The sequence below is a fragment of the Aulonocara stuartgranti genome (assembly GCF_965226115.1).
Source record: "Aulonocara stuartgranti genome assembly, chromosome: 19".
Classification (NCBI taxonomy): Eukaryota; Metazoa; Chordata; class Actinopteri; order Cichliformes; family Cichlidae; genus Aulonocara; species Aulonocara stuartgranti.
Window position 1 is genome coordinate 24,712,921 of NC_138955.1, and position 20,791 is coordinate 24,733,711.

At 38.7% G+C, this 20,791-nt stretch overlaps 1 protein-coding gene across 6 annotated transcripts in view; it reads left to right on the forward strand.

Annotated features, from left to right (window-relative positions):
• klc1a (kinesin light chain 1a) overlaps positions 1-20,432 on the forward strand; it is a 43,882-nt gene extending 23,450 nt beyond the window's left edge. For 4 of the 6 annotated variants that reach the window (XM_082517239.1, XM_082517240.1, XM_082517238.1 and 1 more), the window contains 9 exons: positions 766-939; positions 1,211-1,310; positions 1,572-1,624; positions 2,093-2,160; positions 2,381-2,489; positions 3,844-4,005; positions 12,298-12,431; positions 16,110-16,176; positions 17,087-20,432. In XM_082517239.1, the coding sequence (XP_082373365.1) occupies positions 766-939; positions 1,211-1,310; positions 1,572-1,624; positions 2,093-2,160; positions 2,381-2,489; positions 3,844-4,005; positions 12,298-12,431; positions 16,110-16,176; positions 17,087-17,152 (933 nt within the window). In that variant the 3' untranslated portion in view covers positions 17,153-20,432. Of the gene's footprint in view, positions 1-765; positions 940-1,210; positions 1,311-1,571; positions 1,625-2,092; positions 2,161-2,380; positions 2,490-3,843; positions 4,006-8,477; positions 9,619-12,297; positions 12,432-16,109; positions 16,177-17,086 lie in introns of those variants that run through there. The other 2 variants (XM_082517242.1, XM_082517243.1) reach the window with 2 other exon arrangements.
• Positions 20,433-20,791: the final 359 nt, after the last annotated feature.

Below are 20,791 nucleotides of genomic sequence, written 5' to 3' on the forward strand. Positions count from 1 at the left end.
CTACATCTTTACTGGGCAGTTAGAATCATATAATAAGAAAAAATATTTGTGTGTGTGTGTGTGTGTGTGTGTGTGTGTGTGTGTGTGTGTGTGTGTGTGTGTGTGTGGTCATTTAGCATCTAGCCCCAATACATGTCTTTTAGTCTTGCTGCACTCTACTCTAATGACCTTTACTCTTCTTAGCTCACAGGAAGAGGTTGCAGTGCTTAAAGGCTGTTTCTTAATCCAGAAGTGGTTTTTTTTTGGGGGGGGGGGTTTGGGTGTTGTTTTTGTTTTGTTTTACAGCTTTATTTATTTTTTTATTTATTAAAGCAGGTTAGTAGCCTATTAATCCACAAAAGGCCAAAATTCCTACGGAGGCATGTACTGTATGTAGCAAAGGCTACAGGCTTGATCCCCAGTACTCTAGACCAAATTTACACATGTGACATCTTCTGTGCACACTGCTCCAAACATACGTGTAGTGTAATCAGCGGCACTACAAACAGAGTGCAGCAAGTCAAAGCAGCTTGGCAGGAGATGAAACAAACATTTCCAACGTATTGACAAACACCCTTCCGGTCTTCCTGGAAATCCAAATTTACAACATTGGACCTGAGGATTTAAACTAGGTTGCACATTTGAATGTTTACACTAGTGAAACTCAGTAGAAGGCGCTAAATCCGTCTGACCAGCATTTCTCATGTTGGCTAAGTGTTACTGACCAAATAGCACATGGCAGAAATGGGTTGTTTAAAGTTCATATCTCTTCCTCTTTTGTCCCAGGTGTTGGGCAAGGACCACCCAGATGTGGCCAAGCAACTAAACAACCTGGCCCTGCTGTGTCAGAACCAGGGCAAGTATGAGGAGGTGGAGTACTACTACATGAGAGCCCTGGAGATCTACCAGACCAAACTGGGCCCAGATGACCCCAACGTGGCCAAGACCAAGAACAACTTGGTGAGAAGGATGGAAGTATTTGTCAATTTGCGGAATAAAAATCAATATCTGCAGATGACAAGTGGCATGAAAATGACAACTCTTTTTAAATTATTTTATTTTAAAAAAAAAAAAAAAAAGGAAGAAGAAAAAACTAATTCAGCTTCTCCCAGTCCTGTGAAGCTTCTTGTGTGTTGCTGACATCCCATTGCTGGACCTTACTGCTAACTGCTGAAGCTCTGACTTTGCTCATTCGCAGTGTCATGTTGTTCTTATTGTTTGTGTTTTTCAGGCATCCTGTTACCTGAAGCAGGGCAAGTTCAAGCAGGCAGAGACCCTGTATAAAGAAATCCTAACCCGCGCTCATGAACGGGAGTTTGGCTCTGTTGATGGTACAAAGTGCTCACACACTTTTTATATTTCAGACATTGCAGATAGTAGCTTAAACTTAGAGTAACTTGCATGCATGAACAACTTTATAAGTCTCTCCTTTGAAGTAAAGGTTAATATGTTCAGGCTGCTGTTATTTTAGTGAAGGATGGAGCCGAAAAGAAACAGAAAACAGCACTTCAGAGTCAGAGTGACTTTTCAAAGGTGTCTCTAGCTGCTTATCTGAGTTTGTCAGGACTGATTGTGTGTATGTTTCTTTGCAGATGAGAACAAACCAATCTGGATGCATGCTGAGGAGAGAGAGGAGCAAAGCAAGGTGAGAGCCTGAAACATATATACAAGTATAATTGTAATTTGTGTTGTGCTTTCTTAATTTTGGGTTTCAGTGTTAAAGACAAAACCTTATAATTGCACAGGATCAAAACACACCAAGTTTAAAAAAAAAACTTCTGCATTAAACTTCTCTGAATTCTTTTACCTTATTTAACATGGAAATAAGAAAGACTGACTTTACAAAGATTGGATTAGGATATTAAGTCTCAGTAAAAACTGATGATGATGGTCCGAGTCCTTCACTCTCCCATCTAAGAGTTCATTTCATGGTTTAATAGGTTTAGATGTTCTGGGGAAGAAGTACTGATCCAATTATAATCCCACTGCTAACACTTCTCCATGTAAACTGACTACATACAATGTAAGCGGGTTGGTTTCCATCCTTAAATGTCTGATTTATTATATCATATATGCAGATTTCTTAAATCTAAACCAAATTGGTGTTTCACAGGGGAAGCAGAAAGACGGTTCACCATTTGGAGAGTATGGAGGCTGGTACAAAGCCTGTAAAGTCGACAGGTCAGTGTTTTTCCACGGAGTAAATATGGGTGATACTCTCAGCACAGGAAGCAAACTGATACATGATATATATAAATGTTTACACATAACAAAATGTAGTAAGCAATTAAACCAGCTGTGGCCAACCATCTATAAGACAGTCGTGTTGTTCTTGTTGTTTTATTGTCTTTCGCCAAAACGATTTTCTGTGACATTAAATTTCCACCGGTTGTCGTTTCAGCCCCACGGTTACCACCACCCTGAAAAACCTTGGTGCCCTCTACAGGCGGCAGGGCAAGCTAGAGGCAGCTGGGACCCTGGAGGAAGCTGCGATGCGTTCCAGAAAGCAGGTGTGGCCTCTGGATAATGTGACTAACAACACAGGACTGTAGATATAGAAGCAGATGACTTGTTTATCGGTGCTCAGATGAAACGGGTCCGTTGAGCATTTGCGTCACATTAAAAGGCAGAAAATGTGTGAGCTGCTGTGGAATTGGAAAAATGCAATGCACTCAGAATCCTGGAGCGTAGTTTGGTTTCTTTGGTGTTGTTTTTAGCTGCCCCTGATGGTGTTACTTATGAGACTTAATGGAGTCTAAGTCCTGCAGCTTTTATCCTGAATTAGGTTTTCCATCAACATGTAAACATTGAGTTATTCAGTAACAGACACACATGTTATTAAGATAAAATTCCCCATTGTCTTGCTGAAATTACAGCTGTAGAAACTAAAATAACATTTTGGTAATTATTACAATAATTCCATTATAACTAGTCGGATCTGCTTTGGGGCCTCGTTTTAACACCACAAACTTCCTTTGATATATTTGGAGCGTTGTCATTTTTTGCTTGAGGAAAGATTCGATCCCGATATGAATGTAACCTTTAATCAGCATTTAGATAATACAAGTGGAGAAGGTTTTAGTAGAAATAAAATAAGCGACCAGACTCTGCCAGCATGATTGTTTGGCAGTGTAACGTCCCGTGTTTGTTTTTCCCTCCTTGAATAATTAAACGCTCAGGCAGAGTCACAGAAAGTACTTTGTACTGTGGTGTAACCGTATTGTTGGCCAGCTTTAATTACGCAAGGTAGCACTGGAAGTCACCAGCTAACAGAAAAGCTAATTTAGCTGCACTGGCACCATGGGTTTGCTGTTCAAGTTTCACTATATTAGATGCTTACATGTATGTTCTTTTAATCACATGGTTGCAAAATTGTTTTTTCCACCAAACTGAACGTTTAAAAAAGTCTTTAAGATTTCTGTAAATATCAAAACAGCAGTAAAGATAGTCAAAAATGACATTCTGAGATTTCAGAATGGGCAGTGACTTCTTAGGTAGGTGCTTTCCTCTAGCTCCATATTGAAAGTGTGCTTTTTCAAAAATGGTTTAACTGAATTTCTAGTGGTCAGCAAGCTAATTTACCAATAATTAGTTGGATTTTTTTTTTTCATTTTCTGTCCTCTGCCAGGTTTATTCTGACTGCTAATCAGCAAATCCCAGGTGCTGGGTTTAGAGCAGCAGGCAGTAGAAGTCAATAGATTTAGTATTAATTGGATTGGATGAATTAGCACTTGTTGCTGACAGCTGTACAGTGTATCTGTGTAGGTGAGGCTGTGCTGGAGGTCCGACTAGTACATGGGTTTAGCTTATGCTTAATTGGATTTGTTGAACTGGCATTTATTTATTGTTGTGTGCACACATCAGGGTCTGGACAATGTGCACAAGCAGCGCGTGGCTGAGGTGCTGAGCGAGCCGGAGGCCCGAGAGAAGCAGCGAAGCCGCGAGAGCCTGAATTCTGACACGGTGAAGTATGAGAGCGGGCCAGACGGCGGCGAGGAAGTGAGTATGAGCGTGGAATGGAACGGGGTAAGTACAGTACACAGCCCTCGGCACATTACTGAGAGTTCTCAAACCAGGGACACAGACATGTCGACTTGAAATAACTCCTCTATCTTTCTGGACTGACGTCATCCACAAAGTCATTTTACTTGTTAAAGTTTCCTCAGCACAGAAACTATAATAAACACAGTTGTTAATGTAAATGCTAAAGTTTGGTCACATTGAGCTGGCTTGGATTGGATTATTTTATTTGCTGTCAATCAAGCCAACTGATGGTTCCCTATAAAGTTATAGTGAGAATGAGGGGCCACTGGAGGCCAGTGAGGGGATTATCTCTTCAATTAGGCTACGTTCACACTGCAGGTCTTAATGCTCAATTCCGATTTTTTTTTGATCAAATCCGTTTTTTTTGTCTGCTCGTTCACACTACAAATAAAGTGTGACAGCAAACGCGCTCTAGTGTGAACGCTCAAAGTGGCCCGCATGCGCAAAAGAAGACGTCATACACAACGCGCTCTGTTTAGACCCAGAACAAACTATATTGTTTGACTGATGGCCTTAATATAAAGACTTCGGACTTCATGTTTCCCGATTTTTGCTTTAAGTTATTTTGTTATTTACATAATAATGTAGATAACCTAATAATGATCCTTAGGCTATTGCTGTTTTAGAGGAGAGGTGCTTCAAAGGATAGTTGCAGATTTCTGTCAGAACCTGCAGGTTATGCAGTACAAATAAAATGTTAACGTTTCTCCAACGTTGTCTTCCCAGCAGTTTCACCGGATGGCCAGGAAGCGTTCGCGATGTCTTCTCTGGCGCGGATAATTGGCGTCTGTCTTGTGTCAGTGATGTAAAAGACGGATTTAATGCGACTTGACCGTTCAAACAGCAGTCGCTTTCTGAGACATCGGATATGTATCGGATTCAGTACCACATACGAAAGTGACCCAGATCGGATTTGAAAATATCGGATTTGTGCCGTTCACACTGTCGCACCATAATCGCACATAGGGTCAAAAAAATCGGATTTGATGCGCTTTCGCCTGCAGTGTGAACGTAGCCTTAGTGGCTTCGGTCATGAAAGATACAGTGAGGTTGTTTCTTCATCTATGACTAAAATGTTTGAATGAGGACTTAAATCTTGTCCGACTAGCTCAAAAGGATCAAACTGTACAATGCTACACTGATAATCCTGACTGACAGTCGCAGTTACTCTGCTCTCCCGCTTCTTCTTCCTGCTTGTGCGTCGCTGTTACCCTGACTTTGATTAATGAGATCAAGTGAAAAAATGCTCTGCTGGAGCATTCACTTGGCTGGAGCTTAAGTCGTTGGCAGTCATTGAGTCGTAGCTCTTTGTATAGTTTAGTATAGTATAGTATTTTTCACTAAACTCTCTTTTATTGTACAGCTTTTCCAACTAATGTCTAAAAAGCTTTAAAAACCCCTCTGGTCACACACATTGATGCCACCTCGCTGCCTCAGCTGCAGACCGACTGTTCTCAATCAGCTGGTACATTTCAGAATATGCAGAATTTTCTCAGCCTGTCCTCACTGCAATGGCAGAATATGTAGTTATAGGGTCGCTGTAGGCTGCTCACCACCTTATTTCTAAAATGCTGCTCCTGCTGTTGCTTAGAGCTGGCCTGCTCGCATAGCAACAGTAGTCATAGAGCCCAGAACAACCAATCAGCATCTCCTATTGCACCTCTAGTTGTAGTCCTTGCAGGCGGTATGGTGTGACACATAGCTGTGCCTATAAACTGTAGCCTGTCAATGGATTATTAGCACACAGCAGACAATCGCCTGCAGATCTCTGGACCTATTTATATCAGGAAAGGAGCCGGACTCATCTGGAAAGAACTTTAGCTGGAAGGAAAATCTGACAAGGAGCTTTTGTTTTGTCCTTAAATCTTCTTTGATCAAACAGTAAATGAAGTCAGTATAAATACAACGATCAATCAATCAATCAACTATCGGCCTTTAATTGGATTTGAAGACACACTTTATTGATCCCAAGAGGGAGCTTTCACAGCTTCTACACCAGCACAATTCCACAGCCTACGAGTTAGAGAGGATTTACAAAAGTAAATGGAACTTAAATATATAAAGAACTAGAATTTGCAAAAGCACTATGCAAGATTCCAGTAGAAGTATTATTTTGGAAATACTGGGTGTATCCAGTTATTTTCATACACTATTTGTGTATTATTAGCATGCACTTATCTTCTTTTCAAATCTCTACAATAGCAACATCATTCTGCAGCATACTGAAAATATCAATCTTTAAAATTCTGTAATTTTGTATTGCACTTGTATACTATCAGTTGCAATTGGCTCATATTTCTAATATTAGATGGATAAAAACAGATATGTCTGGGGATGTTTATCCTCCACTGCTTCCCTGCAGTTGTCAGAGTACATTTTGTTTTTCATCCTGTCAAACAAATCATCACTTCCACTTCAGCTCTCTCCACAGGCAGCTGTGAAAACCTCTCTCTTCTCACTTAATACAAATGAGTCTGTGACGACTCAACATGGGCTCTGTACTGTACTCCTTCTTTGTTGATGTTGGTGATCTGCATGTGTGTACTTGTTTATGTTTCTGATCGTTGCATACGTGTGGTGATCTGCTGCCAGAGAATGTAAAGTGTGACTTTCCCAGCCTTTTGTTCTTTTCCATTTGTTCCTTGTTAGCTGCCAGAGAAGATGGGAGAGTTCAGACCGAATAAATGATCAATTCTGATTATCATTAGGTTGACTTGTGTTGCTGCTCCCAGCTATTTTAGTTCATTTTCTGGGATGAAGATAAAAAACACAAAACTAAACATTTAGTTCTGTTACAAAAAAGTTGATCTTTCTGGCTACTCTCACATGTCTCTTTACCTGCACCCCTCTGTTTATTTTGTGGTCACCTAACAAGGTTTAACTTTACTGATATGTATTGATGAGCTATGTTCCAGACACAGCGTCTCTCTCCACCTGATTGAGCTGTGTAAGTGCTCCACCTAGTGGCAGAGCCTGCCAGTTGTCCTGCACTCTCACAGCTGTGATAGGTTTAGGTGTCCATTCATAATACTTTTGGAATACATGAGATATGATTCCACAACCGTGTTTTTGTTTGTTTGTTTCTTCGTGTAAATTCACACAAAACACAAACCTTAGAAAGTTTGAAGCTTGGCCTCTCTGCTTTCTTTTTTTTTCTTTTCTTCAGATTCTCGCACAAGCTCGATGTTTCAGCCTGCCTTTAGCGCATATAATTCGATTTTTTTTTAAAATTAAAAATATAATTGAACCTGGTGGTGTGGCCTCTGCAGCTCACCTCCTGAAACCAGACGTGTGAATATTCCTGTTTTATAAATGTAGTTTTTTTTTTTTTTTTTTTTTTTTTTTATGCCATGTGACTGCTGACATTAAAGTTAATTTACATAATTCTTCAAAATAGCTGCCAAAAGAAAAGGCCAGGGGCGCTACCAAATGGTTACAGTTGTGAGTTACATTTACAAACAGGTAATTTCATGGTAAAATTATAAATCATCCTAATAACCACACAGAGCATTCAGGCATTTAAGAGTCCACCCTGACATTATCTGTCTGCTGCCTTAATTTAGTTTAGTTTGAGTTTTAGAGGTTTGGGCCTGAGAGTGGACGAGACCCGAGGCCATCTGGAACAAGCTGTGGAAAATGGCCGATGGCCTTGGAGAAGGAATATAATGCGGTCTGGATGGTTTTGTTCTCCCACAAACTAGAGGAGGCTGGAACAGAAGTGTTATTGTAGTTCAGTCCCCCGACTGCACAACCATTATTCTGTTAAAATGATCTTATCCTACCTCATATTTGTGAAAATACAGAAGTATTATTATTTATCTCTTAATTTTTATCTCCTGCTGTGAGTCCTGTGATTTGGAAAGAACAGATTTCATTTGAAAATAGCTACTTAGAGCAGTAGACAACATCCAGGGTTTCCCAGGATTTCCCCATGTAAAGTTGGATTGTTGTGAAAATAAAACTGCACATAAAATTTTTTTTATTGCTGCTTTTATGAGAATCTCTATAACACAGAGGTTAGTGACGCAAACACTAGTGGTTACCAATCACGCTCATGTGAGACACAGATCTCCTGAAGATGTTTTTAACAGGTTTTTTGAGCTCTTTTCCCAAATCAGAATATTAAAATAATTGCTTCTGATCAAATTATGTCACTGTAATGACTGTAACTTAAAGCCCACCCATACTGTGTTGGCTGTCCAGTACAGTGTTGGGTTTTGTTGTATAATCATTTATTGATCTCTGTCTTCCATGTGTTGCACTGGCGGGTGGAGAGACGCTGTGTCTGGTTTGTCTGTTAACCTCTCAGTCTTTGTCCTGTATGCTTCCCTCCTTTCTTCACCCTTCTTTAATTGCTCCTCTGTATCCATATCTCATCTTACTGTCTTTTCCCCTCTCTTTTACTGTTTGCATTTGCGTCTTTCTCTCTTCAATCTGCTCTGTCTGACCGGCAGGCGTAACTCCAGATGCCTTGTAGTGGTTCTAAAAATTGTCTTCTGCATGACGGATGCCTCGCCTCACCTCGCCTCAGCCCCTTCAGCTTTGCAGTTTTCCTTCAGCTCTTTTCTGTGGCGGGATTCTTCACACCGGGTTCAACCACAGCGATAATGTTGCTTTTACACCCCAATCTCAGTTGTTTTTGGGAACAGGAACTGTGTGAAAATGGTTCTGGCAGAAATACGGAGACAGCTTGTGTGTCCGAATCCAACCCTCTGCTTTCTACTTGTGCTAAAGCACTGTGCTAGAATGTGTATCTGCTGCGGGTGGGAGAGGACTGGGGTGATTTTTCTTTATGGCAACAGTAAACTTGTGCTTCATACCTTGATATTTCTCCTTGTCCTTTAACTCTGCTCCTCTGCTTCCTCTCTTTCTGTCACTCTCCTATCTTTAAAATGTGCTTTCGTTTTGCTTGTAGACTTGTTTTTGGAGGAACTTTGAGGGGTGTTTGACACAAAGTTCCTGAACTGAACTCTTCTTTAGCTAAAATTATGAACTTTCTTATTTGGTACAAATCTGACCACAAGATCAATTAAAGTTTCATCATTAAAATTTCATGTCATTAAAATCAAAGCAAAAAGTGGATGACCAAAAGAGATGACCAAATATGTGCTATATTTAGTTTTAAAGTGGCGCAAAATTTTGGTCAGAACTTTTCTTTGTGATTAAAAAGAGATCAGTGAAGTGTTGCTGAACAGGTCCATCGATTTTAAAGGCCAGGGTCACGCAGAATGACTGCAAAATGCAACAAGAATGTGCGTGTTTGTATCCAGTGGATCTTTATCTTAAACAGTGAACCAAACTAAACAGCAAAACAGGGGGAAAAGCAGTAGCAGTGCCGCTGTGCAACAAATTGTAAACTGTGTTTGAGGTCTAAAAATGACAGATTGTGGTTTAAAAAAACACAGGAAAAACAACAACTTCCTGCTGTGTGAACATGACATCCTGTGTTCAACCCAGGTGCAAATGATTGATTTAAACCTCAAACTTCATAAAAAAATTAAAACATTTCAGCACTACAATACTGGCAAAGGCATTCACAGGAGCAAAAGTGATGACATTTTGTTGATGTCGTGGTCAGATGAGCCAAAAACAACAGAGGTTAGAAGCTTCTCATCTCTCTTTTATCATCCGCGCAATTTAGTTCAACATTAGCTTTTAGAATCCGTAGTGATAACTGAAAACGTCTCATGTGGTAGTCACGTAACACGCTGTAAAAAAACATCGACTTTACTCGTCAGCATGATCAGGAGCACCGCTGATTGTGGCTCTGTAGGTTTGTGCTCCTGTTTAGAGTTTAGTCTTTGCTGTGTCACTCTGCTGTCTCATCATTTGCACTGATATCAGACAAAAACATGTTGTGATGTCAATAAGAGGACACATAAAGGTGATTGGAGTTAATGTGCAGTGGGCTTACATGGTTAAGTCTCGGGGAGAAACGCTGCAACAGTTCAAGTTTTCCACTTGTCAGGTTGGGTCTTGAAAAAAGTGAAGCTTTTGGCTGATACAGAGCCTAAACCTTGTGTGTTCTCTCTGTTTACCTTCTGTATATCTGTGTATATAGTTGTCAGGGTTTGGTGTGGGGGGGGGTTACAGAGAATTTGCTGTATAAAAGCATTATTGTTGCATTTGCTGAAAGTTTAGGAATTTAATTAGTCTCCTTTTCAGTCTGATCTCACCTCCTGCTACTAATCTTCTGCGTGTGCTGTCCTGTTTGTGCATCTTTCTTAACTTCTAATAAAACTTAAACTCTTTGCTCACCTGAACCTGTGCCTGTCGCCTCTTTGTGTGTTCCTTCTCTTTTCCGTGTGTGTGTCATCATAACTGAGTGAGCTCTAAACCTGTCCTGCTCAGATACAGCAGCAGTGGAAGGAAGAACAATCACCATATCCGCAGTCCAGTAAATTGAATCTTTTATGTCACTGTTTAAATCAGATAATGGATGTTCTGCAGATTTGAAAACTCAATTCTGAAAAAATGCATATTTAAATTTAATCTCCCAGAAGCTCAGAGGGTAGGTTTATGTCAGAAATCAATAGCATATTATATTCTTCATTTGATTTCTGAGGTATGTTTGGGTGATGCTTAACTGTCTCTCTAGCTAGTTACAGATCAACTTTTTTCCCCCATATTTTAGGTGTGCTCTAGTTTTTAAAGGTAAAAGTCACGTTGATGTGAAAAATTCAGTTTATTTGGAGTATGAATTGGTTCTCCATGACTACTTTGACAACTCATGGCAGTAACAGCTTTTAAACTTTGACATACTTTTCTTTAATACAAAAAAAAAAACAACCGATCAAAAGTTTAAGCAAACATTAAAAATCATTGGAACTAGTTAATTCATATTTTGGATCAGTTTTTCAATTATTATTGTAATTTATTTCTACATTTTTACAAAAATAAATGGAGTTCTGCCAGGACTAGGAAGTAACTGACCTATTTTGGCTTCACCACTCTGATCCTACCATGTTGCTGGATATGATGACAATGGTTAATGGAAACATTTAAGGCATCCAAGTTGGAAAAAATATGAAATTATGTTTTTTTAAAAATCTATGTATAGCCTTTTGAGTCGCTCTCTCCCACACAAGACGCTGCCCTATTCCTCAGTCAAACTTCTGATTCATTATTATTATTCAACAACACATGTTGAAAGGAAGTGGTGCAGGTGAGAAACTAGCAGGTCCAATAAAGTGCATCGAGTTTAACAGTCAGAGATCAAAGCTGTGCTGAGACTAAATCAGGGGTGGGCAAGTCCAGGCCTCGAGGGCTGGTGTCCCTGCAGGTTTTAGATGTGTCCTTGATCCAACAGCTGATTTAAATGGCTAAATTAGCTCCTCAACATGTCCTGAAGTTCTCCAGAGGCCTGGTAACAAACTAATCATGTGATTCAGGTGTGTTGACCCAAGGTGAGATCTAAAACCTGCAGGCCACTGGCCCTCGAGGCCTGGACTTGCCCACCCCTGGACTAAATGAAGATGAAATGTCAGAGGTGTTATATTTCTCACACTAAAGATCTCTTCATGTAATGTCATTTTTGATTTTGGGGCCATCTATAGGCATATAGCTGACACCTTAAAAATGGTGCCACTAAATTATGCAGTGTGACTTCTCCAGAGCCACTCTGTGTAGCCTTTCACATTTGAAAAGATGAGAATAATGTATAACAGAATACACCAGCTGATGGTGCCACAGTTTAGGGGTAGAAGTCTCTCAGAATGAGATGCAGTGTAACAAAATAAATACAGTCTTGTTTAGTGCACGGAGCATTATTTTTGAAGTACAAGCCACACATGACGCATTAAGCATCTTTGCTCGTTTGTAATGAGTGTGCTGCTTTACTGCATCATGTAAGCACATGAAATTTTGCACGAGACAAGCAAATGCAGTCCAGTACAGCAGCTCAAGATGCTAATTGTAATACAAACAGACTAATGATTACAAGGTGTGTAAAACTAAATGTAGCAGAGCTGTTCTATTGGACTCCTTTAATCACACAGTGATCTACTGAGTGTTTGTGTGAATATATTAGCATATACCAGTGTGCAGATAGGGTGTGAGTATGTGTAGCCTAGATTTGGACAGTTTTAATTATTAAGTCATGTCAGTAGTAAGATGCACAGACTTCTCTCGATTAAAGCACAGTAGCAGAAAATGTGTTTGAAGCAGTAATGAGAGTGTACGCTGGTTTGATGCTAATCTACATTCTGTGTCTGCACTCTTCTAAATATGTTGGATAGCGGTGTGTATGAGTGACTCTGTGACGTGTCCCACCAGGATGGCTCCGGCTCTCTGAAGAGGAGCGGATCCTTCAGTAAACTACGAGCGTCAATCCGCCGCAGCAGCGAGAAACTCGTTCGCAAGCTGAAAGGCGGCGGCTCGTCCCGAGACAGCGAGCCCAAAAACCCCGGGTAACTATCAACTCCACCCAGACACCTGCCCCACCCCGCTACAGGTTGACTCACCCTTTGCACTGGAGGCCTGGAGGATCAAGCCGGCCCTCCATCATGCAGCACGGCAGTTGGTGTACTAACCAAAAACAAAGAAGGGATTCACTGTACTTTGCTGGTGGTGAAGTGGTGGAAAGCTGTGTTTGCACATGGAGCGATGGAGGAGCTTTTTCTGGCACATACGCATCAGCTTTTTTTCCCATTGCATTTGTTTGCACTGCGATGCATTCAACCTTTTCTTTACAGTTCATGGTTTGGTCATTGGCAACAGTAGGCGCTTTGTTTCCTTTATGTAAGGAAATATTACATAAAAAAGAGACAGTATTTTAAGAAAATGCAGAATTATAGTAAGTGTATGATTTATATTTTTAAAATTTTAAAACACAAGTGTTATTTCATGGGGAGAAATCCAAATTACGGAAAAGGTATGTATTTAAAAAAAAAATTTAATATTAAGAGGAAAAAATATATCTTGTGAAAAATGTATTTTTATAAAAAAAAAAGTTTTAATGTTCTGCGTTAAGAGATACAGGAAAAGTATTAATATGTTAAGAAAAAAATTTATGTCATAAAATGGTCTAATATTTACAACAAATAGTTACAACAACATACATGTTTTTATACTCGCCACATGTCCAAAAACAATCCAGCCAAACATTTACATTGGTGATTTGTGCCTGACATCTCACACAGGCTTCATGACAACTGAATATTTGCGTACTTGCACAGGTGTAAACAACGGCTTCCATTTTTGGCGGAAGGAGTTGGAATACACACACCTGACTGTTGTCTGGCACAGTGGAGTCTAAAGTCTGGCTGTGGACCACAGTTATTCACATGTGTACTTGCTGCTGGGGTTAAAATGTATTCTGTTAAACCTTCACATAAACAGTTCTTCATCTGAACGACTTCCACTGTCAGGAAGTGATTTTACTTTCAAACATCAACTTAGTTCAACACTAGCTTGCAAAAACCACCACCGCTTATTTACTCCCCCACTGAAAAGTGGAGTTTACGGTCTGTTTACTTCACGTGACAGGAAACTTCAAAATTATGTGGAATTTGAAAGCGACTGGAGGTGAAGGTCAGAATGGGTTTACGTATATTTTATTACTGCATTCAGAACAACAAGGTGATGACATGAATAACTTCAGACATTTAAATGTCGAATGTATAACAGAGTATAAAAGTTGCACTTTTTCTTTCTGAATTTGAATCTCTGAATGATGCTTTTAGAACACCTCTGTTGTCCTGACCAAACCTGAACTTTGTTAAACGAGAGAACCAAAGGGAACTAACTGATGAAATGGGAAAATAATACTGGCATTCACATGCTATGACAGGACATGTGAAAGAGCATTTGCAATGAAACTACTAATGTCTGCTTTTGAACTGCCTTTATGCTTGTTATGCTGGTGGGATTTGTTTGTTTGTTTGTTTGTTTGTTTGTTTGTTTGTTTTAACCACTAATAGTTACACCTATTTATTGCATTTTGTGGCTCTGGATTGTTTTCTTTTTTTTCTCAACTGAAATACGTTTGAGTTTCATGTAGCTTTGGAATTTTATTTTCTTCACTTTCTTTGAATTTTATTTTGAAAAGCAACCTGTCTGCATGGCTCTTCCTGTGTAGAGTACCATGTTGGTTTTATTTTATTTATGAATAAATGTTTTTTCCTTCCATTCGAATGCCTACTTGCATGCTTCATCTGTGTGCTCTTTTTTTCCTTTTTTTTCTTTTGGTGCTGCTCTTCTCTGTGGCTCATGAGGATGATGGACATGACAACCGTCATGTCCATCATCACTATGACTGATAGGTTCTCAGTAAATCACTGCAGAAATGTCCATGCTAACTGCTGTACAGTGTTTAACTAAATTATTTAAAAACAATTGCAAGTTTTTAGTTTGTACAAAAAAATGGAGCAAAAGACAAAACTGAGGATGTTGCAATTTCATGATATTCATCGAGAGAGTATCTGCAGGTTCACAGTGGGGTATTTTCTGTTGTGCTATGACTTGCTACCTTGCATAGGGAAACCTTGAGAAACAGTATAATGTGTTATGCCTGCAGCTGGTCATATCTTTATGAAGGTCAGCTGCTCCTCGGGCTCTGTCCATACTAGTGCAGGAAAGCTAGACTAGACTAGATGTATAGCTATCTGTTGAAACATACAATGACTGCTGACTTGAGATGACACATGTTACACTGCAGCAGTAGTTATGGCTGTGCTTTGGTTCTCACAATTCCAGCTGTTACACATCTGTCATAGAAGTGTTGCAAATTCAGACAGACTTACAGCCGAGCGTTTCTGCAGCACCGTCACCCTGCAACACAGCGAGCTCCAGTCAGTCAGGCAAAGCAGGTACAGCTGTGCTCACAACCAGCACTAGCATACAGTCAGAAAACAGATGTATTAGCATTAAATGCACATCATCAGTGTATTCAGACAAAATGAAGGTTATCAGAACTCAAGTGCTTCATAGATGCTTTGACCAGTATTCTGTTCATTCCCAGTATATTTCTCATAAAAGTGAAGTTTTCTCTCTGCCAGTCCTACTGTAGAGGTGTAGAAGATCGTGAGAGTAACACATTTTGTGTATTTTGACCTAAACGAAGTTTTGACAATGGCAGCTTAAATAAAGACCGGAAACAAGGGGTGGGAGAAATTGGTATGACTGGCAACAAAGTGAAGGAGCTCATACTGGTGAGTTAAGGATATTGCATAGAAATAATAGGCAAAATACATTCAGCACCCACTGGCACACGTACGCACACACAACAACCCACACTTTACACACACTTTGTCTGAGCTTGTTTTAGTGTTCTGGCAATTTTACTTATTTAAAAGCTTCTGCGCTGACTACATTTTTTATTTCCCGCCTTCCATTTCCCATAAATTCCCATTAACTAGTTTATGGATCCAGTATCTCACTGTTTTATGATCAACCATGTGCTGATCTTATTACATTTCTCATCAGGATGGATTCTTTTCTGCAGTGTCACTGTACTGAAACCAGGTTCTGTGTGTGTGTGTGTGTGCACGGACTTTATTGAGTGTAAATTTCAGTCTACACCACTCATCAATTAAAAGACTGTTAGACTATATCCTTAAAATATGTTACCAGTTTCTTATAGGGGAAGGCTGTCTAAAGAATTTGTACGGTGTAGATCACATATAAAGAAATATTGAATTTAAGTTTCAGTTGCCAGATTTAAAGACTTCTCTGACAGCAGAGTTTATCCAGCCATCAAACTTCATAATGTATTTTTAAGTTGAGGTTGAAGCATAAATTAAAGTTAATAAATAAGTTATATTTCGATAAAGCATGCAATAACATTTAAGAATGTTACTAATTACTATTACTGTAACAAATGAACAGCAAATTAGCTGTAACATTACTCAGGTGAACTTTGGAGAAAGTGGTAACAGATTTTACACTCAGCCTTCTAACATTCATGAACGGGAAGAGAAAACACGATACATGTGACATGAACGTTTCTGTGAAACTAATCAGAGTGTGAAAATACTACAAATGTCATTAACCAACACATACACTGAGCTCAAATCCTCACAACTGAATCTCCACCCCCTCCCCCTCACTTCTGACCCTTAACCCCACCTCCCTGCATGTGGGTGCAGCATGAAGCGAGCCAGCTCTATGGGGATACTTAACGTGGCGGACAAGGCTGCGAATGACCACTACCAAGTAAGCAACAAGACACGAGTGCAAAAGTATCTGCAGAGGGTTTTTAGTCCTGCTGCAGGCCAGGGGCAAAACCGCAATCAAAGGACTGCAGCTGGATCCCTAAACAAATTCTTAGAAATGATAAGAAATATCTCAAGGAGGCTTTTTCTTTAGAAAACAGTTAATCTGCTTTCGGTCTTCCAGGGAGTAATTTTAATACATATTTGACTTTTTTAAATTTCATCAATCTTCCCTCATTTGGAAATTGTGCATTACTATTTCAAGACAAAATAAGCCCACAGATGACAGTAAATGAACAAATATCCAAAGATGTGACCACAGATTTATGTTATTATGTTGTAGGAAAAACCAGTCTCTTAAATGATCAGAACCATTGGCAGATACTTTTTGACTCAAGTCTTTTATTTCATATTCTGATTTGTCATGTCTTTATAAACTGTTATTATCAAACCCTCCCCAAGGCTCTTATCATTCACTGTAAATAGTGATAAATCTGACATGGCTAACATCATTGTCTGTTTCACTAACAGTGTTTGATGTTCAATCAAATTTTTAGTAAGTTTGTTATTTTTTTACACATTGTTTTTACAACTTCAATTCTTTATTTTAACAGTGAAAAAGTGGTACATTGTATCCATAATTTCCTTTAGACTGCAATTGTAAGAAGGAATGTGTTTTTAATTACTTAGTATCATAAGAAAGTACAGCCTTGCCCTATTATAATTTCAGATAATAACTCTTGTTGTTTTATGATCTGTTGAAAGCTTTATGTATTTCTGAAAGTTTTTGATTATATAAAAAAAAAAATAAATAAAAATGTACGGGACCCAATTTTTTGCTCTACCTATAATGGAAAACATTCACTTTCCTGTGTTCTCCATCTGATTTCTGCTTGTTTAATTTCCTCTAGGAACGAAATAATTGTCTGAGAAAAAGCCGTGACCTGAGTGCCAGCCACACTAACCTGGCGCGTTGAAGGTTTTTCACTCTGAGGAGGTGAAAGGTCACAGAGAACTGAACTGAACTTCTGACCATCCTCGATGTAAATAGCTGTTTGTGAAAGCTTGACATCTCCCGTATTCTACTTCAGCATCATCCCATCATGTGCTAACTATACAGATTTTAGTCTTTCATTGCACTCTTGAAGGTTTATGATCTCAGATGGTAATTTGTGGTATGTAATTATATCAGTACATATCAGGAGGGGGTGGGCTGCTGTATGTTTCCTTGTTCCAGTCTAATTCTATGTGCATGTACTGTATGTAAGTGTGTGCTGTTGTGAGTGGCTACTCTCTCAGATTACAGTTTAATTTTTTTTGGTTTTTCCTATACTAGTGGTGGTAAAAGCAGGCGCAGAGTGGAGTTTTAATTTTAAAATCACTTCTAATGTGAGGCTAAAAACTGCAGTGGATGAAGCCAGTAGGCAGTCTTAAATGACAGAGAGGAGCTCAGTCATTCTTTAGCTATACCCTAACAATAACTATAACAGTGATTTAAATATCGCTACTGCTAAATTTGCTGCTATGGTAGGAGTAAACTGCAACCTCTGGACCTGGAAAGGGTCAGTGAGGGACCAAAAACCCACAATTCATCATCCAAATCAAGTAAATCTCCATAACTGCCCATTTTATGAAAAGCCCAGCTTCACAGCAGAGACAAGCGTGTTTTGGTCTTTATAGATCATCTCTATCTGCATGCAGCTTCAAAGAGTGCATGTTTTCTATATATATATAAAAGTTACCTGTTCACTCTTTCTAAGCTTTAAACCTATGCATAGCAAAAAAAAACCCCAAAAAGATTTAAAAGTGGATACAATTGAATCTTATTTAAAGTTGTTTTGTTTGAGCCTGTTTTTGCTAGCATCTCTTTTGAAGTGACCACTAGCCAGCTCTCTAGCTTTATCTGATCATTTTCCAGGTGTGCCGTTTTTCATCCAAGTATGTTTTGAAAAAGGAAAATAGAAGATTGTGAAGGACAGAATGCTGAACCCGAGGCTTCACAGCCATAGTCAGCAAACCAGTCGTTTAAATCACTATCGCTATGTTCATCTTTTAGATAAAGCTGCACTGAATTTCACTTTATTTTGCTAAAAGCTTTCAGATGCTTCATTAATTTGCTGCTCTGCTGAAACATGGCTAAAGAAACCATGTTTGTCTTCACTGGTACCGATCATTAAAACGACAAAGACCTACGATTTAGCTCATGAATCACAGTTTTTGGCCAGTGTTGATGATTTGACACCATTTTCTTTATATTTGGTTGTGTGCTGAATTCTAACTCTGCCAATAAGAACAGTTCTACTTCCTAAGACTCTTCACTCTTTGTTCTGCAGATTTCCAAATGAAGTTGTGCACAGGGTGTAGATTAGTTGAGAAAATCTCCTGATGTGTATGAATCTCAGCAGCTGTAGTTCACAAAAACATGGAAACCTGTCCAGGGATCTTTCAGCTGCCTCTTCCTAAAAATGATCCGTCCTGTGTTGATTGATTGAATATTTAGCTTTTGATGTATGAAGTTCCATGTTTACATGATTTGGGGTTTGTAAATTATGTTTTTATTTGTTTCTGTCTTTGCGCTGTTTCTTTTTATATCGTTCTGTAATAAGCCTTGAGAGCAGGATCCGTGAATTGACTAGCACACGAAGGCTGGCCCGCACACTCTCAGGACTGAGGCTGTACTTCCACACTGACTACAAACTTAATGTCACTCCAGACTTTTTAAGTAATGACGAGAAATGTTTGCAGGACTTTCAATGACGAGACAAAACTTTGCCATGTGAGTGAAGTTGAACCAAAAAGTGGAAAAGTTTTTAACGATTTTTAATGTACATTTTTTGAAGTGGTTTAAATTTCCAGTTAAATATAGAGATATCCAACATAATCCTGGTATGAATACTAAAGGACTTATCATTAAAAAACATTTAAACAATTTCTGTTTCTAAATGTACGAGTTGATTTGTGATTGTTCTAAGAGTTCATCTCGAGATTAAACTTTTCCTTTTACTGCCCTTTTGATAACTTTATGTTAAATGAAGGTAACTATGTGTACATGCTCACTTCTTTAAAAGGAAGCTACATAATATTTAACATATTTAATGTCCTTTACTGGTGGCAAGCTTGAACTGAAAGAACATACAACAGGTTAAATGATGATGAGGTGCCTTGTTTAAGAAATCCCAGAGATGGGATATTTCGTGTGGAGAGTTTCTTCTGTTTGAGCTGGGCTGTGTATTTACATTTCTTTTCATTTCAGACACACATGAATGCACATGATGTCCATTTATGGAGAAGTACGCTGCTACAAAATATATTTTCTATATAGATTGAAGTTATAGAAATAATGAAAATCAAAAATTATTAGAGTGCACATGCAATGGTAGTCTGCAGCTGAGTCCTTTTGTTTATACTGCCTCAGGCATATAGATACATTATAGATGTATATTTTCACAGGAACACAGAAGCCTGTTCTGAAATGTTAGAATTTTGTCTAAACGCACCTAAACAGCCTTACCAACTGCACGACCTTTGTGTGCATGTCTTTGAATTTAAAGTCTTTAAATTAGATTCGAGCAAAGATTATACAGACTAGATTAGAAGATTAGAAATTTGGTGAGAGATCCTGAGCCAGCTTTTAACATTAACATTTAAGATAAAATTAAACGCAGTGAACTTCACATTGAAAATTCAGTACAATGTGATCTAGACGAAGGCGTTACAGTAACATATATACAAAGATGCGCACACAAAGGATTGATGAGAAAAGCTCAAACAGATGAAACAGCACAAAAGAATAGAATAAAGCCTCCATATCAGCCTAGGAATGACCACAGTGGTCTGTTTAATAAATGCACTAATGATAGAGAAGTCTCCACAGATCAACCATAATCAGGTTTAACCGTCCATCTCCAAACAACCCTAGCACATTTGTAAATCTTTGGCATGAACATCTAGTTGAGAAGGATTTGCACTGGAAGCATCAGACTGACGTAAAGTAATAATGATGATCTCCCACCTTAAGCTGCATTGATTATTGTACTGATGTGTGACTCATGCATTTGCTGCATTGTACGTTGTCTCTGTTGTGTTTCCTGAATCTTACTTTTTTTTTTTTTTGGCAGGGTTGTGCAATATGGTTCTGTTTTCATTTCTCTAATTTGTTGGGGGGGAAGCCCTCTTTACATCTCACAGATCAGACCTTTAACTTCAATAAAAATCGACACCTGACGAATTCATTCACATGAAGGTGTCTCAAACCATTATACTGTATTTGCCTTTTTTTTTAATTATTTGTTCCAATTTCCCAAATGAATCTTCAGTGGTTTTGATGAAATATGCAACACAAAGAAAAACGTTTTGAATGGAGTGTACACAGATACAATGCAAAGATGTTGAATACAGAGGTTCAAGAATAACTTGAACTAAATACAATAATTGTGAAAATCTCAGAATGTGGAGTTATTGAAATTATTTGACTTATTTTAATATTTTAACATTTTAAATTCAGCAATTTAAAAATAAATGCGACCTGATTTTTTATTATACTTTGGCTATGCTCAATTAAAACAGTAAAGATCAACCCACTGGAATTTGTTGTGCAATCAAGTCACTTTCGTTAA